Raw genomic sequence first — 27,404 nt, forward strand, 5'->3', positions numbered from 1 at the left:
TTCCAGTGGCGTCTAGAACAGAGACCAGATGGGAGGGAAAGGGGCTGGATAAAAGGGAGGATACATCAAGGTTCTAGGGTTTTCCTGTAGCCCCAAGACCTGGACTGAGAGATGCTGCAACTGCAAGTGAGGGACAAAGATAACTACAGTTTTTTTTATCTTACATCCCACACCCTTCTCCTTTCACCAGACCTTTCCTCCAATGACTGATTTGAGGGGCCATCTGATCTCTTCCACACTCCTTTACCCCAATTTCAGCTTCCCTTTCCCTCTGCTAAGACAGCAGCTTTAGTGATATAACAAAACCTTTATTCTCAGAAAACAGAAAAATCAAAAACAAAACCAATAATTTCTATCTGGCCCTTGCCCCAGCCCTCCCACCCACCCACATATCCTCCTTTTGGGGGGACCTGTGATGCATGCATAGGGGTGGGAGCTGAAGGAAGCTGTGTTCCTTGGGCAGAAAGAAGTCTTTTTGAATCTAGGTGCCCTCCTCCAAGTTGACACCACTCCCAGCCTTGCCCACCCTCCAGACACACCAAGAGGGAGGAATTCTGGAGCAGTGCCAAAAGATTGCCCTGAAGTTCCTGGGGGAACAGAGTGGCTGAGTCAGCACCACCCCCATGGCCTTCACCAGTTTACAGCTCATCTTCATCCAGCTTGGCAAGTCTGGCTTGGCAGGGAGGGGTGTCCGGAATTGGTGGAACTGGAGGAGAGTCATGAGGAGCCTGGAGGATGGCACTGGGGGCCTGAAAAGAGGCTCAAGTCAGAGAATCAAAGAAGTTCAGGCATCCACCCTCACTCCTCTCTTGTCAATGTAAGCCCCTAGTCAAGCCATACCCTCTTGCCAGACATCTCAGATCATCTGAGACCATCAGCTTCTCCCAGGGTTAAACTGGAGTCGGGGAGGGCAAGAGATTGGAAGTAGGAAAGGGGCAGACAAAAGGAAGGTGGTGAAAGAAAGGAATGATATGGGGGTTTGGGGACCTGGAACTGAAAGAGAAGCCCTCCCCATTCTGCCCTTACAACCAGGGAACTTCATTCCTCATACCTGTGTGTCCAGGTGCAGGGGGGCTCTGGCCACCTCCCCCTTGGGTGACAGCAGCAGGGAGGGGAGAGAGCCATTGATGGGAGTGTGTGTGCTGAGCTGGGCCCGGTCTCCAGGCCGAATTCTCCCCGGGCTCCCCACCCCAGGCCCTCCTGGCCGCCCCAGGCTGTTGGTCTGACTCTCCCGTCTCTGGTACTCAATGGGTGACTGCAGCGCTGGGGCAAAGAGAGGGACAGAAGGAGGGTTACAGCAAAGCACACCCTTTCCCAGAGGCTCTGCTCAGGCCATCTTCTCCCACTCTGCCCTCCCCTCCCAAGGACTGTCAGCCAATGTAGGTTGCTTTAGAGGGATTCTGAGTTACTAAATCTCAAGTTAGTAGTGAAAAAGTGGAGATGAGGGGAGAGGTCAGGGATCGGAGACTGGGCAGGGAGGGATTCAGGAGATCAAAGGGCTGAGGGAAGATGGGAAGGAGTGAGGGGGTGGGCTTCACCATTGAGAAAGTCCCGCTGGCTTTCCAGGATCTGGGCCACTTGCTTGATCCAGGCCTGACTGACCACAGGGTCTGCAGCCTGTAGGACGTAGCGCTGGATCCTACCCTCTGGCCCTCTGGAGGTCAGTGCAAACCGGCAAGGGTCACCTTGGAGGTTTGCCTCCAGTCCCAGGCAGCTCACCTGGATTGGCAAAGAGGAGGTAGCCCCCAAATTCTTCAGCCCCTACTCTGGATCCTGCCCCCTCCAACAAATATCCCAGAGCCAGACATTCTCTCAGAGGCCTCCCTGACCCCAGTCAGACCCGTCTCGGGGGGTCCCCCTCCCCACCTTGATGCTGTTCTTGTACACATAACCAGGCTGCGCTCCACCTCGTGCTCCTCCTCCCAGGGCCTCGCTGAAGATGACAATTTGCTCGAAGAGAAAGACACGCCTCTCTCGGCCTCGGGAAGAGAGCAGCCCCCCAGCCTCCGGCTCCGTGACCCAGAATGTGTCCTGGCCCAAGAGCTTTCCCTGGGCAGTCAGTTTGCCCTAAAACCAAAGAAAAGTGGCCTTTGAGAGAAACCAGAAGAGAATAGGGGGCCACTCTCTGCTCCTCCCTCCTTCCCCTGACACTCCGACCAGCCAGCTCCTGTCAACCCCAGGAGAGGAGGACAGCTCCCTATAGGGACTCTCTGCTCCATTCCCGTACCTCAAACCCCCGAAGTCTCCCCAGGGTCATCATGTCATTGCAGCGCTTGGGTACGAAGCACATGACCTCCACCGCTTGCTGGGACGCAGGTAAAGGGAGGAGCATTGTCAACGCTGGGAAAGAGGCCTCTTCAGACCTCTTCAACCAGCCTCCCCCTATAAACCAGATAGGAACCCAGGAGACTAGGAAGATAAGGTGTGCCTGGTGTGTCCTACGAGACATGGGAGCCCTCACCTCCAGCTCTTCTGTATCCATCCCAGCTCTCCTGTAATATTTGAGAAAATCCTAAGACGCAGAAAAGAAATTCTCAGAGAGGTCATGAGGACATCCTCAAGACGCCTCACACCCTCCCCTGAGGACACAGGTGAGGGCCCCCAGGAATTCGAGGGGGAGCCTTAGGAACCGTGGGGAGATGAATGAAGAAAAGGTTGTCCCAACCTGCTGTGCCCCCCAGGAAGCAGGTGGCCCTGACCTTGAGCAGCAGCTGGTACTTCATGATCCTCTGCACTGGTTTGATGAGGAGGTCGTTGAGCTGCAGGCGGTGCCCCAGCTGCTGCCGGAGTTCCTGGGGACAGAGACAGACGGGGTGGTTTTGCAGCCTGGAAAGCCCACTCGTACTGATGATTCTGTCCCCCTTTCCCCAAGGTATCTCAGCCACTGACCTCAAAATAGCTGTCCCCAAATTCTGATACCACATGCTCTGATTTCGGCTTATTCTGACAGTACACCACGTACATATGCAGCCGGCGCTCCTAACAAGGGTAAATTTTAAGAAAGTGTCGAGGCAGTGAGGCCTGATCCACTCCCAAGCCCCTCCCCTTCTGGACGCCACGCCCTCAAGCCTCACGTGTTTGATGAATAGCTGAGCCAGCCAATCAGGATCCTTCAAACAGCGCTGTAACTCCCGAAGGAAATAGCTGGAGGGGTAGACAGGGAAAGGCAGGTCAAATACTCCATCCCGGGCAAGTTAGAGCTGTCTGCCCCGTAGTGTTGCCCGGAAAGTCTCTCCAAACCTTCCTCAGGCCACAGTGGGCCCATGGGGAGGACACAGAGACCACCAGACATATGCCCCTCCCCCTTGCTCTCAGGGGATCCATCACTTACTCTCGATGCCACTCATAAATTTGCTGGATGTTCCCAAACACAATCCTGTCACGACCTCGAAGATTCTCGGGTACCCCTTGAGCAGCCATGGTGGCCATGTAACCCTGTGGGAAGGTGGGAAGGGAGCACGCGTGTGCTTGTGGGCCCCGTCCCGGTAGGAACCTCAAAAAGTCCAGGAAGTCTGGGAGCCTGGGAGGGTGGCACAGAGGAGCAACGAAGCACCTTCTAACACAGCCCTGGGAAGAGGGAAAGGGCTGGGCCAGGGCTGGAAAGGGAAAAGGGAACTACCTCCACAATCTGCCCCAAGTCGTCCACGTACATTTTCTCTGTCTCTACCAGTTCACTCAGGACGTACCTGGGAAGAGAACAGGTTTAGCCACTTCCTCTTTCCTGGACTAGAAGCCCCTTCATTACCACGGCCAACCTCAGAGGAAATCCCAAGTCTCAAATCTAAATTGTGAGAGACAGTCCTCTGCAAGTTATGTGATTGGAGGGGGGAGGTCAGGAAGAGAGAATGTGTAGACACTTACATACTCCTTTCCAGAGCCTTCTTCTTCTGTTCCTCTTCACTTTCAGGGGCTTGGGACAAAGTCTCCTCTTCAGGGGGCTGGAAGGAAGAACATCTCAGAGTAAGCAAATGGATGACCCTTGGGTGAGGGAAGCCACCCCAGACTTATTTCTTCATGTGTGCTTGGTCTCTAAGTCATGTCCAGCTCTTTGCAACCCCATGGACCGTAGGCCCCTAGGTTCCTCTGTCCATGGGATTTTCCAGACAAGAATACTGGAGTGGGTTGCCATTTTCTTCCCCAGGAGATCCTCCTGACCCAGGGATCCTACCCGCAACTCCTCTGTGTCTCCTGCATTGACAGGCAGATTCTTTATCACTGAGCTATCTGGGAGCCCTTATTTCTTCATACCTGTGTCTTATCCCCGGAGCCTCCCAACAATGTGGTCAGCAGGTTCAGTTCTGGCAGCTCCTCCCCCGTGGCTATGGCTGGTTCCAGCATCCAGTTCTAGGGGCCAAAGGTCAAGTCTCAAAGGTCAGGGACAATAGCTGTGTCTCCCCATGACCAGTGGCACCCAACCCGCCCTCTCCCAGCATTCTTCATGGATGTCTCCCATGCTTCTGTGCTGCTCCCTGCTCACCTCATATGGTCCAGCCCGGCCACTGTCTGCCTCAGTCTCCACACTGAGACAATGTTTGGAATGATCCAACCATCTTCTCAGGCCACTGACTGGCCGTGGGGGGCCCGGGGAACAGGGGCCAGAGCTGAGACCAGAGCTGGGGCCAGAGGGGGCAGCCAGACCCGAGGCAGCTGAAGCTGAGATACTCCCCTCACTGCCAGCAATGGAGTAGGACTCTGATGGGGTGGGGTGGGGTGGGGGGAGAAAGGGAATGACAGATGTTGCTTCAGCTCTAGATTCAGGGTCCCCAGGGAGCTCCCAGAATTTCCATTCTGTGATACTCAGCCCCTCTCCCCCAGGGCTCACTCTCTTGCCATCCTCATTTGGCTTGGCCAGGAAGAAAATTTCACCAGGGCACCCTTAGGAGGAAGGACAGTAAACACCTGGCTGCCTAGGCCTGGCACCCCCAGTTACATGTGGAGGTTCCTTTATATCTGAGCATGGCAGTGGGGGCAGCCATCTGGGTAGACATTGGAAGCTGGGGGTGGCCATCTGCTCTCTTATAACCCTCCCCCTTGCAATGGGTACAGACCATTCTCTGAGAAAGGGGGGAAAAAAAGAGCTAAGAGCCCATCTGCCACCCCCAGACCCCTCCTCCACCAATTGCAGTAATCACTATGAAAAGGAAAGACTTCTGCAGCCCACCTCCCCAACACAAGCACAAACCCAACAAGGGGGCAAGTGAGGAGAGCTCATCAGAGTTATCCTTGGCCTAGGCTCAGGGACAGAGAAGCTGAGATTTGTCAAAGAGCCCCTGGTAGCCCCCTCATCCCTCATTCCTCCACCCCCCTGTCCCTCTACAGACCTTAAGTAGATTTTCAGCAAAAAGATTTGAGGGAAGATGTGGTTCTAGGCCTAAGGGGATTGTGAATGAGTTCTTCTCCTACTCAGTTGAGAGAAGTCCCTTGCCCCTTCCCCAGTTTCCTTAACTTGAACTGATAGAAATGAAGGCAGAGGGGAATCTTTGAGATCACCTATTAAGTCACTATCCTGGAAAAGACAGGTATAGTCTCCAGCCTCTAAATCCCTAGGGCCGGGACAAACATAAGTCCTGAACCCCTCAACCCGCCCCCGACTCAACACTGAGCCCTTGCGACCTTACACTCACCACGTCCCCCCCGGGCGAAGCAGCAGCCGCATTTTGCCAGCACTTTTCGGATCACATGGGGACAGGCACAGCGACCCTCCTTTTGCCCCCCCCGCATGGCGCCCGGGCCCCCCCGCACCTCCCACCCGGGCCGGCCATGCAGGGGGAATCACGGGGGGCGGGGACGGCGCAGGGTGCACACCCCCCTCCCTCCTACCCCGCTCCAGGCTGGGAGAGGGGGGGAGGGAGGGAATAGAGAGCGGGGGTCCAGGGGTAGGCGGAAGTCTGGTCTGGAAGAGGGCTGGGGGCTCTGCAGAGAGGGCGGCGCGGGGCCCGGCCGCCGAACTGGGCGGGGAAGGTTTCCGGAGCCGGTGCGGGGCCCAGGGTGGTCCAGATGTCCAGCGGGGAGGGGAGGGATGGTGGAGGAAGCTGGGCCGGGATGCTGCAGCCGCTCCCGCTCCGTCTCCGGCCTCTCGGATTGGGGGTGGTTCTAGGCCCGGGCAGAGGAGGAGGCGGGGGCCGACTCCCCGAGTCACTGGCGCGGCGCGGGTCCTGGCTGAGCGGCGAGCGGAATAACAGGCCCCGCCGCCCGGCCGCCGCGGGGAGGGGCCTCCGCGGCCCAGCTCCGCCCTCTCCCTCTGGTTTCCCCCTTCAGCCGAACCCCCCCTCCCCCAGGCACCACCACGTTCCCATTTCACATCCCCAGCGCCTCCGCCCCTCCCCTCTAGCCGGGGCTCCTCAGCCCCCGGGTTCCCCCTCCCTCCCGCATCTCCAGCTCCGGCTGCGGAGCACTGGGGTGGGGGTTGAGCCCCGCGGCGGGGCCTGCCGGGGTCGCCCCTCGGCCTCTGCAGCGGAGAAGGGCGCAGCGGATGGGGCCTTGGCCTGCGCGAAGATGTCCCGGGGTTGGGACTGTCCCAAGCCGCGCGGGGGGAGCGAGGGCGGGGGACGAGGTCCCCCAGTAGAGGGTGCATGAATGGGGAGCTCTTTGTGGGGAACACAGCCCAGGTGCCGCCCTCTCGCCGGACCCTTCTTTCCGCCAGGCCCCGGGACTCCAGCTGAGGCTAATCACCAATTAAGGCGAAGTCCTGGAGACTGGGCTGGCGAGGGGCCAGGGGTGGGGCGCGGGGACACTCCGCCAGCGGGGCTCGGGACCCGCTGAGGTGGAGGACTCACAGTCGACTAGAGGGCGAGAAGAAGCGTGGAGGTCTCAAAGTTTCTATGAGTCTCATGCAAATTAGATGCGAACCTTAATGCTAATATGAGCAGCATATTTTTTAATTCTCCACTTTGCGCAGGATGGCAAACTGGGCGCCACCCCACCCCCAGCTTCTTACCGAGCAGAGGAACCCAGGCGGGGACCTCACGATCGCTCTCCCCTCTCTGATCCCCCTCCGTACAGTTAGATCCTGGCTCGGTACCCCCCGGCCCTAGGGGGCTTCTCTTCGAGGGCTGCGGGTACAGAGCAGTCGTAAGGAACCCGCCCTCCACGCCCAGCCTTCACCTCCCGCTTCCCCTTCTGTCAAAATCCACTCTTTACGAAAGGGTCGCCGAGGCTAGGGTGGAGAGACCAGTTAGTTCACCCCAAAACGTGCCTACGTTCCTCTTAATGGAACTCTTGAATTCCTGCGACTACTCCGCAGAATTCTTGTCTGCGGGTATATTGAGTTGTGGGGTGCAGCCGTCCTGAAGCCCGCTAAAGACCCCGACCCCACCTTGGTCTCCCTTCTTACCCCCTCCTGCCCGGGTAGGGCGCATGCGCGCAGCATGCCCCCCATGACCCCCAGTATCCGGTCAGTGCGGCCAGGGCCAGGGCGATCCGGGGGCTTCATGCTGGACCCCTACCCTCCTCCAAGTTTCAGAGCCGAGGGGGCACGGAAGCTGGGGGGCTCTGAGGCCTCCGTGCGTCCGGGGAGTTGCCGCCGCCGAATCCGCCCCCCTGCCCGGCTCCGCCCCCACTCCCACCCCAGCCAAACTTTTCTAAAGGGGTAGGGTTGTCGCTTTCTCTACAACCGGCATTCAACAACAAACCCCTCTTAATCCCAGCTCCTCCGTCGAAGCACGATCCAGGGCTTCGCTGTGTTATCCTGGAGCCCGCTAAGTGCATGCCGCTCCAGGCCCTCCGGAGGCAGGCAGCCTGGCGAGGCTCACAGGGAGCTCCCCATCACCGCCACCGCCCCTTCTCAGCAGGTCCAGCCCCCGCATCCCACCCCTACCTCGGACCCGGCCCACAGAACAGAAGGGGCGCGGCATAGAGTTGCATATTTTACTTTATTTTTATTAAATTAAAAGCTACAGTCCGGCGGCGATTCCAGAAGGGGATAAGGAGGCTCCTTATAGGGGGCAGAGAAGAGCGGGAGAAAGACTGACAGAGACAGAGACACAGGAGAGAAAGGACAAGTCTAAGGGTGAAGGGGGAATTGATTCTGAAGAACACACGCCAGCCGGCTCCAGGGGTGCTCACAGCAGCCTGATCCCTCTCCCTGCACAGAAGTTCAGCAGTGGAGCAGTGTGTGGGGGTGGGAGGTTCCAGAGACCCTCCCTTCCCACCCAGGTCCTCTCTCAGCAGAGTCACTGGAGCACAGCACATACCAGAAAAAGCCAAGGGCAATGGAGGGGGCAGGGCGGCTGGGATTATGTACACGCGGAGGAGGGGAGCAGAGCCTGGGACAGCGCCTTTGCCAGAAGGGAGTGGCTCACACTGCACTGAAGCACTCGGCCAGTGGGGGGCTGGGGAAGGGATAGCCCCTCCCTCTGCAAACTCCTTCCCTGGTCAGACAGTCCCCTACTGGAGTGGTGAGGGGGGCAGAGGGAGGGAGAACAGAGGCTTCCGTTGGGTCCTACTGGAGAACAGCAACGGCTTCCCGAAGGGGCTGTCCTTCAGTCATCGGTGATGCCCTTGGCTCTCAGCTCCTCCTGCACCCGGGTCAGGTAGGTGGGGTCCGGGTACCCAAACCTGGGAGCAAAGAGAAATGAGGGTCAAGGTTAGCCCCTCAGGCTTACTCACATTACCCCCATTCTCACCCTCATTCTGGTGCCCCACTCTAGCCCCTCCCCACCTTCCTTAAGGTTATCCAAACCCAAGAAAACAGCCCAATTCTGCTCATATTTGTAGGTTAAGCTGGGCACATCAGGACCAGGATGATTATAGGAGACACTGGGACGGACAAGACGGTTGAATAGTTTGGGGGTGGTCCTCTCCAGTGAGGAGGCTCCCAAAGAGAAGGGGTTCCCTCTGTTGAAATGGGGAGAAAGGGTAGAGCGAAGAGAAGGGAAGAAGGAATGTCGCACAGCTGTGGTCCCCCTGTGCAGCTTGTCTTGTGGTGGATGTCGTTCCAAGTGATGACATTCGGTCTCCCTGTGGTCATGGAGGTGCCAATAGTGAAGGTGAGACGCTGGTCAAACGCCTTGCGGAACAGGGTCAGCACCTTGTTGCCCTCGGGGCAGTCCGGGAGGTAGGCCACCCGAGTAGTGCCAGGATACCGAACTCCTGGGTTTGGGTGTTCAGCCTGGGGGAATGGGGAGGCAGAATGAGCAGCTGTGCATCTTGAGGCCCATGGAGGGTCGTGGTGGCCAGCCTTCTGGCTGTGCACTCCCAGCTAATGCTGCTGGGGCAGTGACAGCCTTCCACGGAAGGACCAGCTCTAGGGTCTGGGCACCAGAAGCCTGTTTCCAGACAAAATTCTCATCATTCAGAGGTTCTTTCTGCTCTCCCAGTCCCGCAAGCAACAAACGATTCTCGAAACTGATGGGAGGTAAGCTGGGCCTTACTCTCCAGATAACTCAGCAGAAATGTGAAGACAGAATCATTTATCTTTCAGCTTTCCCTTCTCCACCTGAAAGTACTCCCAGTGCATTTTCCACTGTCTAACCTGTTCCATTTTTGTATTTCTCTCCTTCAGAGCTCCCTCATCTTTCTGCAAACCAGAACTGGACATTACTCTTTGTCAAGCAGGAAAAGACACCTGTAGGCTCTTGACCACTACTGTTTTAACCTTCAACTGTCAACAAAATTTTCTGTCTCATAAATCTGAAATGGAGTTAACACTCCCAGCACTGTTGAGGGGAGGTCTGACTTTTCCCACTGTGCTGGTCTGCACCTGAGCCGCCATCCTCACAGGCTTCACCTCTGCTGACAATAGCTGTCAACATCCAAGTTCATCAAGGAAACAGAATTCGATTCCTTTCTTTCATACCTGATTTTCATGGGTGCCTTGGGGTCGTGGGGATGGAAAAGCTAGGCTTCAAGGGGGCCTCTTGCTCCAGGGCACTGAGCTGAGCGGGAAGGCATCCCAGGAGACAGCACGACTATATCACATCTAACAACCATACTCCCCTCGCACCCAGTTTTCCTAAATCAGAGAACAATCAGAGAACAAGGAGCCTGGGGAAACCAAAGGGTAAGGGCAGCCACAGTCTTCTTACCCCCTGGACACCGGGCGGGAAGACGTACTGGATGACGATGGTGCCGTACTTCTCATAGCTGGGTAGTAGGAGTGTGGCATCCTTAGAGACCAGCATCCGCCCGTTCTGGGGCTGGTTGCCCACCAGCTGCCCATAGAAACGGCCACACATGGGGCAGGCCTTCTTCACCTGCAGGGCCCGGGTAATGCAGCCCTCGCAGAACGAGTGCCGGCACTTCTCCAACGTCTTGGCATTCTGGATCTCTCCCAGACAGATGGGGCAGGTGCTCTCCTGCTCTTCTGTCTCTTCCCGAAGGCGGGGAGGAAGAGGAGGGGGCAGCGGAGGAGGAGGTGGGGGAAGCCCCCGGGCCCCTGGGGGCAGGAGTGGGGCTGCTCGGAGAGGGGGTGGGCCTGGGCGGTGCAGCTCAGGGTGCTCCCCTCCACCCCCCAAAGCCAGGCAGCCCATAAGCTCCCCCTGCCTCTGAGCTTTCTTGAGCTCTTTCTCTGCCTCCTTGAGCAGCCCCTTGAGAGCCTTCCTGGCCAGGTAGAGCCCATTGGGAGGAGCTGGGGGAGGGCCCTGAGGGGAAAGCTGGAGAACATAGATGTCAGAAGTCTCGCCGTCTATGAGAATGGACACGTGGTGCTCCTCCCGAAGCCGGGCCAGCCGGGCAGGGGTCTCCTTGCTCAGGAAGTCCCACACAGGCTTGGAGACAGTCACTTTGTTCTTGCAATTGCCTCCACAGGCTGCCATTCTGGACAGGACGAACGACACTGCCCCCAGGGTAAAAGAGACTCAGGGTGGGGGGGTCCCCATTTCACAGATATCAGTGCCTCCTACTTCCCATTCCTTTCCGGTCCTATATTACCTCTACTCTCTCAGAGCCCAACCCCCATCTCCTCCCCCAAGTTCACGTTCTAGTTCCTCCCATCTTTCAAACTCCAGCACCCTCTGAAGAGCAAGAAAGCTGCTCTAACTTTATTATCATCTAAGGTAAGCATCAGTCTTGGTTCTACACTCCTCCCTAGAGCACAGAAGCATCCTGGCCCTCCCCAACTCTGGACTAGGTTCTGTAAAAGGAAAGGAGATTTCGACCCTCCTTTTTGCTCACTTTGATCCTGAAGAGCTTAGAATTGGCATGCAGGCGCGCGCTCTGTCCCCACTCCCTACTTGTAGGTTGTGTGACCTGGTGGGTGGAAAGGAAAAGGAGTGGAAAACCCCTTCTCCCATTTCCACATGCCCCCACCCAGCAGCCCACGAGACAGACAGAACCTGGGGGTAAATCTCCTGGGAATGGGATTACTAGGAACATGGAATGAAGGAAACCAATTTAAGGGTGAAAGTTGAAGTTTCCATGAAAGGCAGATACCTGGAAAGCCCATGGACGGTGACAGCAGAATTCCCTCTGTTTCCACATTCAGCTGACCAGGACTAGAGGGGGGAGGGAGGGAGGAGGGGTTAGGATGACAAATATTACCGTTTCCCCCAGTCAGCCCAGAAGCAAACAAAAACTCCTCCTTCCATTTCCTCTCCCTGTCTTTTGCAGAATTTCATCCTCAGCCTCTGGCCAAGTTCCTAAAGAAGGAACTTCAACATGCTAACTTTCCTCTTCCTCAGCTCTGGGCTCTTAAGAAACCTAGGGACACAGATTAGAGAAGTCTGGAAGGGAAAAGCCCACACACAGAGAGGTCTGTTTTGCCACCTCCCTCATATCACAAGGACAAGAATATCTCCTTTGCTCCCCAGCTTCTCGCCCTGCTCCACATTTTGCCAATAATTCAGCTCCTAGTGCTAGGGTGCCTTCCTTGAGTGTTAACCCGGTCCCTTCTGCTGGAGTCTGTTTGGAATGCGGACCAAGTGGCAGAAGCCCCTGTAATAACGAAGTATTTCGCTGTCACCTTTTAAACCCAGCACACAAAATCCAGGCCTGCCAGCAACCTAGGCTGCATTTCAGGAGGGGTGGAGCTCACGCAGGGGATCCGCTGGAGCACCCTGATATTCTCCACCACCACCACCCCCTCCCTGCCCCAGTCTTACTGTGTTCAGCTACAGAGCTATCCCTACAACACCTCCAAATGCAGCCCAAATAGAAAGAAGGGCCATTAGTGTGACCTCAATTCCTTGACTGATCCAAAAGGGAGCAGCTCTCCGTTTGTGCCTCCTTCCCAGTCCCCTCAAGGCCAGATGCACCTCAAGATTCAGAAAGCGAAATCGGAACCCTAGAGCCTCGGCTCATTCGGTCCATCCAGGTGGAACACCCCCTCCCCATCAGAGTGAAGCCAGGACCTAGGTGTCCTTTGCTCCGAGTCCTGCTGGCACAGAAAAGGGAGGCGGGGCCACAGTTTTTGCTGGGTCCGATTCCTCTGGGGCAGCCCAGGCCGGACACGGGGCCAGTCCATCCCGCTCGAGAGGGGTCGGCGGACAGGGGCAGCCAGGAAGGGCCAGGGTCCCTGGGGGCATCACGGAGGCATCTCCACCCCTCCCCCCCACGACCTCCTGCCAGACGCGACCCGGAACCAACTCCCCGCATCCCAGGCTCGGCAGAGCCCCGGCAGCCCCACCACTGGGTGGGGATGCATGTCGGCCGGATAGCGGGCCCCAGAACCCCCAAATGGAGGCCAAGGCTGGAGGGTAACAGACGGAGGATCGGCGGGGCCGGGCCCGGACCCCCGGGGTCGCGCGCAAGAGAAGGAGACCGAGGACGGGGCGCAGGGGAAGCGGGAGGGCGCGCGGGGGGTGCGAGAAGGGTCCGGGGGGCGCGCGGTGGGTGTGGGGGGCGCCGGGCTCACCTACCTCTCGTCAGCGCCGCCATTGCCGGTCACATGACTGAGGCTGTTGCTGGGATGACGGTCTGGGCCTTAGCAACAAGGGCGGGGGGGAGACCCCGAGAAGGTGTCGGGGGGAGAGTTTGCAGGGGGTGCAGACTGAAGAAGAGGGAATGAAGGAGGATGGCACCCCCTTCCCCCTCCCAGGTGATAATCACCGTTTCCTTTGACCCCCTTCCATCCACAAGCCCCTGCCTTCCGCCCCAAAACAGAAATGGAGGCGCCGTCCCAATCTTTGGAGGCGGGGGTGGTGTCGTGGAGCCCAGGGTAGGAGGGTAAATCCCTTAGAGACGCTACCCTTCTCGCTTTCCCCTCCGGAGGGGGGCCCTCTCTCCCTGTTCTTTGCCAGCCAGCTGCGTGGCAGCTTCTGGAAGCTGGTGGCAGATGGGTGGGTGAGGAGTGTCGGTTTAGGTAGGTGGGGAAGAGGGGGCAATTTCTCTGTGATCCTTTTTCTAGAAAGGCCTTTGAGGAATAGGAGGTAGGAAGAAGAGTCATAGTAAAAAGCATTGGTTCTAAAAAATAAATCCAGGACTAAGACGTTTCCCTTCTTTATTGCTTGCCTTTTCCTAGATTGTTACCTTCTGTCAAACCTGCTCTCAGCTGGATATTGATCTCTGATTTTTCTCTTTACACTGAGGCTGGTGCAGAATAAGTGAATACATTCTGTGCAAAAAAAATGCCTTGGAGTGATGGTATCAAGTCTATAGTTGAAATAGTTAAAAACTCACACAGCGAGGGGGGAGGGGTGGGGGTAGGGACGGACCCTCTTATGCTTCCCACATCAGACTCAGCAGTCTCCGCCCCCAGTCCGACTCACTTCCCTGGGGCCATATCAAGCCAGGTTTTTCCAACGGTCAGAAGACCTCCTTGGCCAAACAGTACTGGATGGATTTCTCACACTGGCAACAACCTCTGCTGATCCACCCACTTTCTTCACTCCCTCTCCAGGCTGGATGGCTGGTCACTTCCTTCTTTACTTTCCCAGGACCCTGATGTACTCTTTCTGTCCTCCACACAAAGGACATCTTTCCCAGGAAGCCTGGGGAAATACTGGATTCCTTTTCCTTTAGCTCGCGTGTGCTTGGTGCTGTTAAGACTCGCTCACCTTTAGAGATGTGTGATCTAGCCCAGAACGCTGGGGAAAGGGGCGGAGGGGGGTCACATCACCTCAATTGTCCCTGACCCCCCTGTACCTGACTCCTGCAAAACTGGGGAATGTCTTCCATTCCCATGCACACTCCTTACCACCTTTTAAGCTCACAGCCGTCTATCTTGAAACCCACGTCCTTAGGGACCCAACACCTTAAAGATCAGTTCTTTACATGTCACTGTACCCCTAAGCCCAAGCTTCCAAAAAAGAGGAGTGGGGGAGAAAAAGAATTTCTGTGAAGAAATTTGAATTCAATAATTTATTTTCCTTATAGTGACAGCAATGGGAGTAAATACATGAGATCTTTTTATTAATAAAACAAAAAAGATGAAAAACAGAAGCAACAAATGAAAACCATAATGCTTATGATACATCAGCCAGAAATGGGTCAGAAAACCCAGTTCTAAACAAAGTTGCTGGTGTCATGGAGTTTTATTGCATTCAACAAGGGAAAGGTAGATGGTGGAATGAAAAAGATCCATGAGGCTCCTGACAGGAAAATTTTATAGGGGCTCCAGTCCTCAACCGGGGACTCCTCTTGTTACTTCCTTTGGAGAAGATGGAGGGGCAGGAAGAATTCTCCTTTATGACCTCATGACTTCTTAAGAGACAGATCAGTCCAGGCAGATACAGAGCTGAGAGTCTTTGTATCCCTAGAGGCCACTTGCTGGTGCCCCATCTTTGTGTTCCAGAGAAATGCAGAAGCCTCAGGGGAGATGCAGAATCACAAGATGAATGGCTGCCTGAGGCCCAAAGGCATTGCGGGGAAGGGAACTATCCCAGTTCATCAGGGTCCATTGCATTCTGAGAATATCATGCATCAGCTCAACTCTCTTTGGAGGGGGCTGGGTGACTGAGTTATGGCTCTGACTCCTCTCTGGGGGTGGAGAGTGAAGATGACAAAGAGGGCCATCTGTCCCCTGAGAGACACAGTAGCAGTTAAGATGGACAGAAAAGAACAGAATAACAACTCCAACTGGGAAAAGGTTTGAGAAGGGGCAGGGGAGGAAGTATGCTAGGGGCATACTTCTGGGGAGTGGAGGAGGCATCCCCATGTGAGACTTCCATTCTCTAGAGATGATGAGGGTTAACCCAAGTAGAGGTATTCCCTTCTGCTGGGACTAAAACCTCCGGGATGGCTAGACATGAAGAAAGGAAATTTAACACAGGGAGTGAACCTTACACCCTTGGCTCATCTGTCCAGCCTCCAGAACTGAACACACCCCCACTGAAGGGTTCTGGCCCTAGGAGGGATGTGAGGTCCTGGTGAAGAGCAGCAGCAGTCAAACAGCTTCACCCAGGAGTCAACACTATGGCCATCTCTAGTGGGGGTAGGTGGAGTGAGGGAAGAGATCAGAGTAGTCAACCCTCAACAGAGACCTCCAATTCCCTAAATAATCACAGGAGTCCTCATAGGTCCCACCTCCACAAGCTGCCAGCCCACCAACCACTCTCCACCCCACCTAGGTAAGACTGGCCATATCCCAGTGTATGTGTGCATGCTGGCACCCACATCTGTAGTGTCTTGAAAATCTTCCATCCCAGGGCCTATTGGGAAGGAAGCATGCCACAACGAGTTCTATAAAGTTATCAGCAAAATTCAGATACTCTTAGCTCATCCCACACAGCAAAGTGCATCCAGAGTAAGTTGCTTGAGCCAGGTCCATCTGTCCAGTCAGGTCTTGAAGATGGCCAACAACCCCCTTCCCCCAGCTCCTCCTCTGTTATGGAAACAACAGGACATTTTACAAAGATCAAGGCACTTGGGAGAGAGTCAACAGTAAACACTCTAATGAAGCAAGCAACTTGGTGGGGAAGGGAAAGAGGGAAGGGAGAGAAGGGAAGGAAGGGGAGGGAAAACAATGAATCGGTATTTCTGAGGGCCAGGAAGAGCCTACTCAACAAGATGGAGTTATTTGGATGGAAGGAGCCTGTAGCCTGAAGTTAGCAAAAGAGGAAGAGAAGTTAGTGGCCAGAACATTCACAGTTCCCCCATGCCTCTCAGGCCCCCACCACCTGAAACATAGGGCAGCAGTCACCATGAAGTCAGGCAGTTTCCTAGGCAAAGATGTTGGTAATAAAATCCAGGAATCGCTTAGCATACTGCTCAGGGTGGACAGTAGAGATCTCTGCCCCCGCCTGTGAGAGGAAGGTGTGGAACAGGGTGTCAGTCCCCACAGCCCTCCCCCGCTCCCTGCCCTCCCCTTCTTCCCACTCCCAAACATTTCCATACCCAGCCCTTCATCCTTCTGCCACCCCACTGCTCTGGCACAAGAGGCTCTTGAATAGTCAAGACAGGAAAGGAAAGGCTTCAGGGAACCCTCACCCCATGCTTGACAGTTTTGGCTGCGTGAGCTGCTTTCTTCTTGGCATCATACTGTGTCAGGATGTCAATGAGGCCCATGAAATATACCTCCTTCTGAGGGGCCCCTGGGGAGAGAGACCAGCCATGAAGACCAAGTATAGCTCCAATTCCCTCCCCCCAGGAACCAGTCAGATTTCTTCTGAAAAGCTAACCAGCCTCTCCATCCACCACCCTGGTCTCTGTTCCCCAGGGACTACCCACCCTGCCCTTAAAATTTCCAGACTCTCTCTCACCCTCAGCACTCCGGATGGCGTAGACATCGATGAAGGATTCAAACTCTCCAGGGCCCAAGGGCCGGTGGGAATGGATGTAGCCGCCGATACCCTCAGGGGAAGTGCCATAGGAGCCCACCGGTGCAGGAGGTCCAGTAAGGCCACAGTCCCCATCCCCCTCTGACTCCTCCTCCCGCACCGGCCCGTCCTCCTCCGGCTCAGAGCCCCGTGTGATGTCGTGGATGCCCAGAAGGAGGCTGTAGTCCATGATCTTCAGCTGCACTAGGAACTGAGACCCCACTGGCAGGTCAGAAGCCCCAGGTGTCTCTCTCCATTCCCATGTACCACCCTTATACCTCCCTCTCTGACTATCCAGGGCCCTCCTGGGGAAAGGAAGTGTAAAAACGGAGGGTTGGGAGCATACCATTGCCCTTTATTGCCTAAATGTGGGTATCTCAGATCAGTGTTTTTTAAAGAATTCTTTTAAGATCATTCTTTCAGTTCATACCAGCCACCCCCTCCAAAGGTCACCTCTAGAAGGTTTTCATGAAAGTGAAAGTTGCTCAGTCTTGTCCAACTTTTTGGAGCTCCAGACTGTACAGTCCATGGAATTCTCTAGGCCACAATACTGGAGTGGGTAGCCCATTCCCCGGAGAAGGCAATGGCACCCCACTCTAGTACTCTTGCCTGGAAAATCCCATGGGCGGAGGAGCCTGGTAGGCTGCAGTCCATGCGGTCACTAAGAGTTGGACACGACTGAGTGACTTCACTTTCACTTTTTACTTTCATGCACTGGAGAAGGAAATGGCAACCCACTCCGGTGTTCTTGCCTGGAGATTCCCAGGGACGGCGGAGCCTGGTGGGCTGCTGTCTATGGGGTCGCAGAGTCGCACATGACTGAAGTGACTAAGCAGCAGCAGCAGCCTGTTCCCTTCTCCAGGGGACCTTCTCAACCCAGGGATTGAACCCAGGTCTCCCACATTGCAGGTGGATTCTTTACCAGCTGAGCCACAAGGAAAGCCCAAGAATACTGGAGTGGGTAGCCTATCCCTTCTCCAGTGGATCTTCCAACCTAGGAGTCAAACCAGGGTCTTCTGCTTGCAGGCAGATTCTTTACCAACTGAGCTATCAGGGAAGCCCAAATCCCCTATAGGCAGAGAGCCCCAAGGGAAGGGGATGAGTGCCCTCATATTGTAAATGGATAGCTGCCCAGGGGAAGCAAAAAAGCGAAGCAATGTCATTTCCCAGGGCACCCCAATCATCACCTCCACATCTCTCTTTAGCTTCTCTAGAAAGATTTTCTTCTCCTCTTCACCAATATAAACTTTCTGGTTCTTGTTGAGAAAGTCCATATCCTTAAGGGTGGGCAGTTCCTTAACCTGAGAACAGGCAAAGGGACATCCTGGGAATACAGTCCTCCCCTACCATCTCAGCCAGTGAACCCTGCTCTATGTAGGGCTCAGTCTCGCGCTCTAGGGCCCCTGGGGGAGAGGTTTACCACCCCTCTCACCTGACTTTACACTGGGAGGCTGCCCAGAGTCTGTTCTTACCTCCAGTGGTGCCCCCAGACTTAGTCACTGCAGCTGTATCCCAAATCACACCCCACTACTTTCTACCTAGGGTTTTCAGTTCACGTATTCCATTCTGACTTTTCTTTCTTCTTCTTAAGCAAAGACAGCTGGCTTGAATGAAAGCTCAGAATGGGAGGTGGTCGGTAACCATTTTGCTCTTGATGTCTGGCATTTTCACCCATTCCCAAACCCAAGACAGTGACAAAAAGGCCCTTCCCACTGCCCCTTCCAAAAAGTCCCTGGATCAGGAAAAGTTTACATTTCTCTTCTTTTTTGGTGGTTTAAGATAAGAATTAATATCCAAAGATCCCTACCTCTATATCCTAAGAAGATCACTTTCACCTGCCCTCCCCCACCCCTCACACCCAGTCATCTAGAATTATGTCACCTTCTCCTTATCGCTGGCTTCCCGGGACACTAGGGAGCCCTGTGGAGAGATCCAAAGACCAAGTCAGCAAAGGGGCTAAAGCAACGGTCGGAACCTACCTCCTAAGACAAGTCCTCAAACCAACAGCCTTCTTTCCTCTAAAATGAATCATCCAGTGCCCTCCCTGGCCTTTCCCCCTGCTCAGGCCATCAGGCGCCTCCCCTTCGGCACTCGCCTCCTCTCCTTACCTTGAGGTCATACTTCCTGTGCACAGGAAGACGGTGGCTAAACATGTTGCGCATCACGAGCATGTAGCTGTCTTCATTGTCCACGCTAACCCGGTACATCCCCAGGAACTGGGGCAGCAATGTGTTGCCATGACACTTCACAATATACTGGGGTAGGAGGGAGGGAGGAAGCAGGAGAGATGAACAGCTCAGGGATGGGAATTCAAATGCTCCTATTCCATAGGGAGCCAGAAAACTTCACATAGACAGGTTATAGAAGCTCAGAAGTGGTATGGGGCTTTCTGAAGAAGCCCCAGGTTATCCATGCAGTTTCTGAATCCTCATCTCCTCTGATTTATCCCAGACATATAATATCTCTTAAAGTGCCTTCTCTCCTTTGATCTTTATCATTCTTTGAGAAGGGGAAGGTAGGTGCTATTATCCTTGTTTTTGACCCTCTTTATTCATAGAACCAAGAACAGAAATTACATCAATGGAATGATTTTACCTAGGCTAATATTTCTTGGTGGGCTAGATTCCCACAATAAAAACGTTTACATGATGGCCTATAATTTGGATTCCTAAAAAAATCCCCTTTTAAGTGCTACCATCTGTGTTGCTCCCTTGCTCTTCATAGCCAACCTTCTCAGAAAATTAGTCAGCTATCAGTCCATTTTCTCTCATTCATACCTCAAACCAATGAAATCAGATTATATGCTCACTTCTCCTCGGAAATTTCTCTACTCTTCACTGCCTCAAATCCCTCAGTTGCCAACTCAAACAGGCATCTTGTCATTGTCATATTTCAACTGGCTGGTACTTGATACTACTGACCAGCCTGAGCTCTCATCACACCACTCCTGTCTGTCCACAAATCCTACGTGGAATGAAGTAGGGCATAAATCACTAAAAGCATCCGATAGCTCCAGCCAAGAAGACCCAAATGTGGTGCTGGCCCTTGGGGCTTCAGCCTCAGCCTCACCGGTCACATGAGAGTAGGAGCTCTCTAGATCTGTCCCCTGGCAGGGACTTCTGGGGCAGCGCTGGGGACCGAGGCCTGGGGGAAGGAGGAAAAAAACAACCACAACAGAGTCTCTGGGCAGCAGTGACCATGTGGCCTTACTTGGTCCCCATCTCCCCTCCTCTTTTCCTTCCCTGGGGTCGTGGTTGTGGGTTTAGAGCACCTGGGTAGTCTAGTAACTGGGAGGAGCAGAAGAAAAGGTTTTTGCTCCTTTAAACCTGATGGGGAAAGCCACTGTATTTGGAAAATGCTGTATATGTTGGGGACTGCCTGTATTTGGAAGATTTATTAAATCTTAGTATCCTATTCTCAACCTCCAAGGTGTATTGATAAATTACTAGTCTGTATTTTTTAAAGCTTAAAACTTTTTTTATGTGCATTTCACGTCAACTTTTTTATAGAGCTATATCAAAAAACAACAAACCTGACCTCACATCACAGTGTACCTTGGAGAGGAGCATTCTGTTATTATTACAAGGCAGGAGTTAGTGGAGCTGTTGAATTAAACTTGGCAATCATGTTTAAAAAAAAAAAAAGCATCCCTTAGTCTCTTTTATGGACTCTACTTGCCCAAGGTTCTGTCCTCAACCTTATTTCACTCTACATTTCCATAATCTTATCTATATTCATGGTGTTAAGTACCATCTGCTGCTGCTGCTCAGTCGCTTCAGTTGTGTCCGACTCTTGTGCGACCCCATAGGCGGCAGCCCACCAGGCTCCCCAGTCCCTGGGATTCTCCAGGCAAGAACCCTGGAGTGGGTTGCCATTTCCTTCTCCAATGCATGAAAATGAAAAGTGAAAGTGAAGTCGCTCAGTCCTGTCCGACTCTTAGCGACCCTGCAGACTGCAGCCTACCAGGCTCCTCCGTCCATGGGATTTTCCAGGCAAGAGTACTGGAGTGGGGTGCCATTGCCTTCTCCTAAGTACCATCTACTCACCTGTAACTGAAATCTAGACTAGAAAGAAATCTAAAATTAGAAAGAGATCTGATTCTTTCTCCCGAATTCCATACCCCAACCACTCACAGGACATCTGTATCCTGATGAACTGTAGAAACCAGAAACTCAACATGCCTAAATCAGAACTGTCTTCCTCCAAAGACCTGTTTCTTTTCCTGCTTCCCAACTGGGCAGGAATTCCCAGGACTTTGGAGCCCCTTTGCCTTAATTCCTGAAGTTCTCCCAAAGGTCTTCCTTTCCACCTCCACTACCATCATCCTTCCAGGCCCGTGTCATTTCTCACCTGGACTATAACACTTACCTCCTCACTGGTACCTCTACTCTCAGTACTTCCCCTCTATAATCCATTCTGACACAGGGCTATTTCTAAATGATATATACATCACTCCCCCGCAAACGACCTTTCAGGATAAAACCCAAACTCTCTGTGCGGCTTATAAAGCCCTCACCACCTGGCTCCTGCCTAACTGTCCTTCTACAATACCTCATCCTGGTCACATTGAATTTCTTGCAGTTCTGCAACATCAAGCTCATTCATGGTTCTGTGCCTTTACAAGTGCTCCTTTCCTTTGCCTAGAGTGCTCTCTTTCATCATGTCCAATGCCTGGTCCCTACCAGTCATGCATGAATCAACTCCTAGGATACTCCCTCTAAAAACTCTCCTTGAGCCTACCAGGTGCACCTCTTGCCCTGGCTGAGCTGGGATGCTCTTCCTCTACCCACCCAGAGCATTCCCTACATACCTCCACTGCCTGCACACATCGTGCTGTGTGTTTAACTAATGCTAACTTACCAGTCTCTGCCATTAGAACAAGAGATCCTCAACGGCCATGGCCATTTCATTTACCTCTTTCTTTACTGTCTGACATAGGACCTAATAACAACAGACATGGGTTAGCTGTTGAATAACCCAAAACACTTTTGTTTTTGCTAGTACTCTTGCCTGGAAAATCTCATGGGCGGAGGAGCCTGGTAGGCTGCACTCCATGGGGTCGCTAAGAGTCAGACATGACTGAGCGACTTCACTTTCACTTTTTACTTTCATGCATTGGAGAAGGAAATGGCAACCCACTCCAGTGTTCTTGCCTGGAGAATCCCAGGGACGGGGAGCCTGGTGGGCTTCCGTCTATGGGGTCGCACAGAGTCGGACACGACTGAAGCGACTTAGCAGCAGCAGCAGCAGCAGCATTGATTTGGATGAGATTTTCCTTCAGTAGAAAGATATTCAGGTCTTTTTTATTCCAGAAACTTCATATTCCAAATTCATCTGCTCAGACAGAATAGCTTCCCTAATCTCTCTTAGGGCTGGTTATGATCATGGCTTCTTCCCTCCAATCTATCCCAATGGTATACTCACCGTGGTTTTCTCCCCAAACTGCATTTATTCCTGATAGTACATTTGATGTTGGCACTTCGTCTAATTCTAACTTAGTCTGAAATTTATACTTTGCTATTCACGTATCCTTTTTGTATCTATCAATTCACAGCGGCTTTAGATTAGAAGCACCAAATGAGAAGGAACATGTCTAAACTCTTATTTAATCAAACACAAATAGGTATGCGAAGCCTCTCTTTTTGAAATGCCTTGTTTTTCAAAAAAAATTATGTTGAGTGCTATAGGCTATAGGGAGGAAGAGGGACAGGAAGTCTCCCAGGTGCTCTGAAGCTGAGCTACAAGTAGGGAGGGAACGGGAAGAATGAGGCTGAGAGAGGTCTGACCTGGTGGTAGTTGGACAGGTTGCTATGCATGTCAGCAATGTCCTCACTGGATACTTCTTTGATGACCAGAGTCCGATCATAGGAGATAAGGAAGCGACCATCACTGCCTTCACTTTCAGTTGGGGGACTTCGGGTAAGAGATACCTAGGGACACAGAAGGGGCTAGGAGCTCTTTTCCTCCCCCTTTTTATATAGATGCATAGGACAGTGGTCAACTGAACACATCTGAAAGTAGATAAAACCTTGGCATGAGAGGATGAAAAAAAGTTCTAAATCCAGTGTCCATATATAGACTGAATGAAATGAGCAGCAAAATTTTTAATGCATCTACATTTCTCCCCAAGGACAGGCTTTATACCTTTCTTCAGATTTTTGAAGATGCCTGACCACAAGATAGTAATGACCACAAAAAGGTAAAGAATACCTGTGAAGGTCCTCATTTCTCCAAACATTACTGTCCCAAGGATTCCCCTTGTTAGGGTGAAAGGCCTACCCTTTCCCCACGATGGACACTCACCAAGTAATCCTGGTCATCAATACCAAATCGATCACGCAGGTTCCTGAAGACTTGGGGACAATATTCCTTGAACTTGAAATGACTGGGCAGATTTTCCCTGCAACAGGGATTTTCAAGATAAGAAAACAAAGTAACAATATTATCTTACATTTATAAAGGGCTTGACAGTTTATAAAACACCTTCACACATATTATCTTATTTGATTCTCACAGAAGCCATATGAGGTCTTTTATAAGTGTGTTATTCTCGTTTTATAGAAAAGGAGACTGGCTTAGGGTGGCTGAGTGACCTGCTTAAACCACATGACTGGTAAGTGGCTTAAGTAGAGCCAGGATCTACTGCCCATCCAAACAGCAGCATTTCCCAAATCTCAAGAAAGTCAGAGACATCCTTAAATCAGCAATAGGTTTTGAATGGTACCTTCTGATACTAGGAGGGCTTATAGGATTCAGATATTTCTTTCGGGGAGTACCTCTCAGAAGCTAATGGTAATGACAACTAAATGTATTTACGCTGTGGAATTTTCAGCTAGAGGAGAGGCAAACTAATACACATAGATAAGTGTGTAGGGAACACTGGAAATTATTTTAGTGGTTTCTTTAAAAAAATACTGAATTTCTGCATTGGGAAGAAGTTTAAGCAATAAAGCAAAAACTTGTAAGTTGCCTTCTAAATCTAAAACTTTCAACTCATTCGACCTTAACTCTTAAAATGATTTCTTCTCTTTTCTAGGAAGGCTGACAAGAGAAGAGCAGGGATTCCCACATACCTGTGGAAAAGGTGATTGTTGACCTTGATCTTGGAGCTAGCCTTAAAGTCATCTGGCAGCAGCATCACCGGGGGAGGCACCTGGCTGAGCTCATTGATCTGATCAGTCAGAATAAGAATGGGAAGGCAGTGAGGAGGCGTATGGAGAGCTACTTATATACTGTGTCTGGGAAAGAGTCAGAAAAGGGTCACTGGAAGGACTGCTGCTGAAACTGAAGCTCCAATATTTTGGTCATCTGATGCAAACAGACGACTCATTGGAAAAGTCCCTCAGGCTGGGAAAGACTGAGGGCAGAGGGAGAAAAGGGTATCTGGGGCTAGATGGCATCACTGATGCAAAGAATATGAACATGGGCAAACTCTGGGAGATGATGGACAGGGAGGCCTGGCGTGCTGCAGTCGATGAGGTCGCAGAGTCGGACACAACTGGGCGACTAAACAACAACCACCTCATTCCTTTAAATACCCTGGTTACACATATGCCTGACTAAGGTGAGTATATGCTGTCTTCTGCTGCCCAGCGAGGCCTGCAGCAAGCAACCCTCACACACGGCCCCTCACACTCCCACCCCCGTGGAACTTCAGGCTCACAACAGTCATTTTATATTAGGCAAACTCTGTAAGCAACTCTGGATTATTTTTAAAGCTGTGAGAAATTCTAGAAAAAAAAAAAAAACCCTCAGCAGACTCAAGATATTCAAGACAAACAGTTCCATGCTCCACTGGAAACAAAACAAAAGATGTTTTCAAAGTACAGAGAGTTAATGGGACTCTGAGGGGTCAACAGCAGCAAGAACAAAATGTCCATATCCTGAAGGAGGCATCTTCTTACAAACAGGATCTGTTCTTCCAGACCACTCTGCCCCAGTTCTCTGAGTAGGTCCCCACCTGCCTGCATATAAGGTAAGAGAAAAACAGCTGATTTCTGAGGGAATGTGGGCAGGCAGAGGATATGAGCTCGTTTGTTCACTAAAGTAAAGCCAACCCACAGCCCAAAGCATGCAAGCACCACATGCTCTCCTCAGCCCCAAGAATCAGCAGTCTGCTAATATCAGAGTGGAAAGGGAGTTCCTGTACCAAGAAATGCTCAGGAGATGTGCTTTCTCCCCAGTGACTAATAAGGGTGCCGCAGTATCTTTGACCCAGTCCACTTCTCACTTGACTCTAACTGCTGGTTTATATGAGCTCCCCACCTGGGCTGTGAGCTCTCCTAAGGACCAGTTCTCATCATCTACATCTCTCAGGCGACTAGCACAATGTCTGGCACACAGTGGTCCCCAAGTGTTTATTAACTGAATAAATGGATGCCTTACCTTTTCTTACTTGATCATTTAACAGAAATTCAGTCTAACCTAAATCCCATACGCTGCCATGAAAAACCAGCTCCTCTCATTCTCAGTAGAAAAAGATAGAACATATTCCTCCAGAAAAAAAAGAAGCCACTAGAGATTTGCAGCCTAAAATTCAGCCTAAAATTCTTCATGGCCCCCTCCTCGCCACCTGCTGTTAAGCAGGCTGACTCATCACTAGGACATATGTTCAAGGAATTTCTCCATTCCAGACCCTTTAAGTAAATGTGTGCTGGCTGGAGGTGGGGTGTTGGGACTAAAGTAGACATATCTAGGGAAGCTGAGGCAGGTCTTCTGTGTAATTTCCCCAGTCTTTACCAAAGGAAAACCCTCCTTCTCAAGCTTCCCAAAGGGATGGATGGGAAGAGAGGAAGCCCTGCCTCCATTAGCTTTGCCCATACCAAGTGGTATAGACTGAATACTCTCCGATAAGACATTACCACCCAGGGACCTGGGGACCACAAATGCAAAAGGGAGCTGATAGACCCCATATAACTTCCTAAGCCCCAAACTAAGAATGACAAAAACTGTATTCTTCCCCATCCCCTTCCATCTCCACAACACTATATGATGGCTATAATACAACACTCCATATGACTATAATGTTTCAAGGAAATTGAATTTTTAAAATTTTGGTGTCACATTCAAGATCACTGCACTCCTCCCACTCCAGCCATGAGAGAAGGGAGGGCAATGGCTGTGCTTTCTTCACTTGAGGTATCTTCAGGAACCAGAGATGCGCTGGCCTCTCCGGTCTCCTCCTGATTCCCAAGCCTACCGTCTACGCAGCCCCCTGATTCTAAAGTTCACCACCATAATGTCCACCAGAACTCCTGAGCCAACTCTTCATTCAAAGATGACCCTCAGTAACACCAAATAACATTACTCCAGCCAGCAACAAGGTGCAGGTAAGACCAAAGGCTTATACACATTAAGGGCTGACTGAGTGCAACCACTAGGCTCAGGGCAGGGTAGCCTCCCTGAAATGCTGTACCTCTGGAAGGGAAAGGGACATACAGGTATAGAAGATCCAGGAAGGCTGGAGCTTCCCCTCAGAGCCAAGGTTCCAAAGTCAAGGAAGGCGGCTGGAAAGCAAGGTGCAAAGGAGAGTAAACAAACAGTTACTTCCTTTCAGCTACTCTTCCCGCTCCCCTTCTACGCGCACTCTCTCACCGGAGACCTCACCGCCACCAATCTATTACAGTCTCTCCCCCTATAGTCCTTCCAGATGGAGCCAGGTCCCGGCCGGGCTCCGTGGCCTGGGGCTGAAGCTGGAACTGACTGGGAGGAGGCAGGGAGCTGGATTTCATGCGAAGAAGGAAACAGAGTGGAGGAATAAAGGGCGGAGGAAGAGACAAAGCCTACGTTAAAAAAGAAAGAAAAAAAGCTTTACAGCAAGAAGGTATGGGGCGGGAGACACCTGAGGGTAGTTGGGCAGGGACCAGGACAGTCTGGTGGAAAAGTGGCAGCGCGATGGGCTCCGGAAGCGGGAGCCTGGGAACAGACACGCCCGGAGGAGCTGAGGGGTTAGGTCAGGGCCACAGCGGGGCCGGGGCAGGGTCTCACCGAGTGGGCTACGCCCCACAGGAACACGCCCACCAGCGGATCGGCCGCCCGGAACACCTTCACCTTCTGCTGCACGAAATGCTTCTTCTTGGTTTTGGAGGCGAAGCCGAAACCCGCGCCGGGGGCCGCTGTCGCCGCCGGGACAGCGGCCGGCGGGACCGAGGAGGACGCCATAGTCTCCCGGGAACCCGACCGAGTGGAAGCTTGAGCCGTCTGCGATGCGGGTTCCCGACCCCGGAAGCGGCGCTCACCTGCGCCTCCGTCACGTGACCGGAGGCTGGTCCGCTGGCGCGCGAGCAGGGCGGGGTAGGTTGACTCCGCCCCCTGGTGGTGGCCCGCGCGCGCCGACGCCTGCGCGGTGGGTGGGCTCACCTGACGATGGGGAGTCGCGTGGAAACCTTTTCCCTTGAGGGCTGCGAGCGGTCCGCGAAGCCCAGACCAGTCATCCAGGCGTTGGGGTTGCTGCTTGGGCTAGACCGATTTAACCCTATGGTCGAGGGCTTCGTAGCTGTAAAGTGGCCGCTTTCCAGTTTTGCCCAGTTTCTAGCGATAACCTCGCGCCTGAGGCTAACCTGAAAGCGTTTGTTTAAGAAGTAGGAGATCCCTTAAGTGGGTTTTGTGCTTTTAGAAAGACCGCTCAGGCATCATTCTGGAGGATGACCAGAGGATTGCAAAAGTCTAGGCACGAGGTGAGACACTAAAACAGTGACTATTGGGATAGAAGGGGATGGCCTCTAAAGGTTCAGTTTGATGCTAGTGTGTAAAATTCACAGTGGATGTGGGCTT

General features: G+C 52.7%; 3 protein-coding genes across 11 annotated transcripts; all 3 read right to left on the reverse strand.

The window, feature by feature from the left end:
• Positions 1-440: 440 nt before the first annotated feature.
• On the reverse strand, positions 441-7,460 carry ARHGEF25 (Rho guanine nucleotide exchange factor 25). Of its 3 annotated transcripts, XM_068970917.1 has the most exons (16): positions 7,334-7,460; positions 6,938-7,052; positions 4,478-4,692; positions 4,249-4,344; positions 3,862-3,938; positions 3,620-3,686; positions 3,332-3,435; positions 3,075-3,144; positions 2,890-2,979; positions 2,700-2,792; positions 2,462-2,512; positions 2,228-2,305; positions 1,867-2,067; positions 1,539-1,719; positions 1,052-1,263; positions 441-749 (listed from the first exon to the last, which is right to left on the reverse strand). In XM_068970917.1, the coding sequence occupies exons 1-16, from the start codon at positions 7,430-7,432 to the stop codon at positions 639-641; spliced, it is 1,860 nt and encodes a 619-aa protein (XP_068827018.1). In that variant the 5' UTR covers positions 7,433-7,460; the 3' UTR covers positions 441-638. The 3 variants fall into 3 exon arrangements, with proteins under 3 accessions (XP_068827018.1, XP_068827019.1, XP_068827020.1); XM_068970918.1 differs by lacking the exons at positions 6,938-7,052; positions 7,334-7,460 and adding an exon at positions 5,625-5,721; XM_068970919.1 differs by lacking the exons at positions 2,890-2,979; positions 6,938-7,052; positions 7,334-7,460 and adding an exon at positions 5,625-5,721.
• A 452-nt stretch (positions 7,461-7,912) lies between these two features.
• DTX3 (deltex E3 ubiquitin ligase 3) lies at positions 7,913-12,812 on the reverse strand. Of its 4 annotated transcripts, none has more exons than XR_011144822.1 (6): positions 12,795-12,812; positions 11,371-11,432; positions 11,113-11,187; positions 10,026-10,755; positions 8,660-9,109; positions 7,913-8,556 (listed from the first exon to the last, which is right to left on the reverse strand). XR_011144822.1 is itself a non-coding variant. In XM_068970798.1 (6 exons), the coding sequence occupies exons 3-6, from the start codon at positions 11,139-11,141 to the stop codon at positions 8,481-8,483; spliced, it is 1,053 nt and encodes a 350-aa protein (XP_068826899.1). In that variant the 5' UTR covers positions 11,142-11,187; positions 11,371-11,432; positions 12,795-12,812; the 3' UTR covers positions 7,913-8,480. The 4 variants fall into 4 exon arrangements, 2 of the variants coding, with proteins under 2 accessions (XP_068826899.1, XP_068826900.1); XM_068970798.1 differs by having other exon boundaries at positions 8,892-9,109; XR_011144823.1 differs by lacking the exon at positions 12,795-12,812 and having other exon boundaries at positions 10,026-10,774; positions 11,371-11,424.
• A 1,467-nt stretch (positions 12,813-14,279) lies between these two features.
• PIP4K2C (phosphatidylinositol-5-phosphate 4-kinase type 2 gamma) lies at positions 14,280-26,822 on the reverse strand. 4 transcript variants are annotated; one of them, XM_068970219.1, is made up of 11 exons: positions 26,619-26,822; positions 23,705-23,802; positions 22,935-23,031; positions 22,418-22,561; positions 18,740-18,886; positions 18,513-18,551; positions 17,819-17,932; positions 16,575-16,842; positions 16,303-16,406; positions 16,016-16,115; positions 14,280-15,697 (listed from the first exon to the last, which is right to left on the reverse strand). In XM_068970219.1, the coding sequence occupies exons 1-10, from the start codon at positions 26,790-26,792 to the stop codon at positions 16,035-16,037; spliced, it is 1,266 nt and encodes a 421-aa protein (XP_068826320.1). In that variant the 5' UTR covers positions 26,793-26,822; the 3' UTR covers positions 14,280-15,697; positions 16,016-16,034. The 4 variants fall into 4 exon arrangements, with proteins under 4 accessions (XP_068826320.1, XP_068826321.1, XP_068826319.1 ...); XM_068970220.1 differs by having other exon boundaries at positions 14,280-16,115; positions 22,935-23,000; positions 23,728-23,802; XM_068970218.1 differs by having other exon boundaries at positions 14,280-16,115.
• Between the last annotated feature and the right edge of the window lie 582 nt (positions 26,823-27,404).

The sequence above is a fragment of the Capricornis sumatraensis genome, chromosome 4, assembly GCF_032405125.1.
Source record: "Capricornis sumatraensis isolate serow.1 chromosome 4, serow.2, whole genome shotgun sequence".
Classification (NCBI taxonomy): Eukaryota; Metazoa; Chordata; class Mammalia; order Artiodactyla; family Bovidae; genus Capricornis; species Capricornis sumatraensis.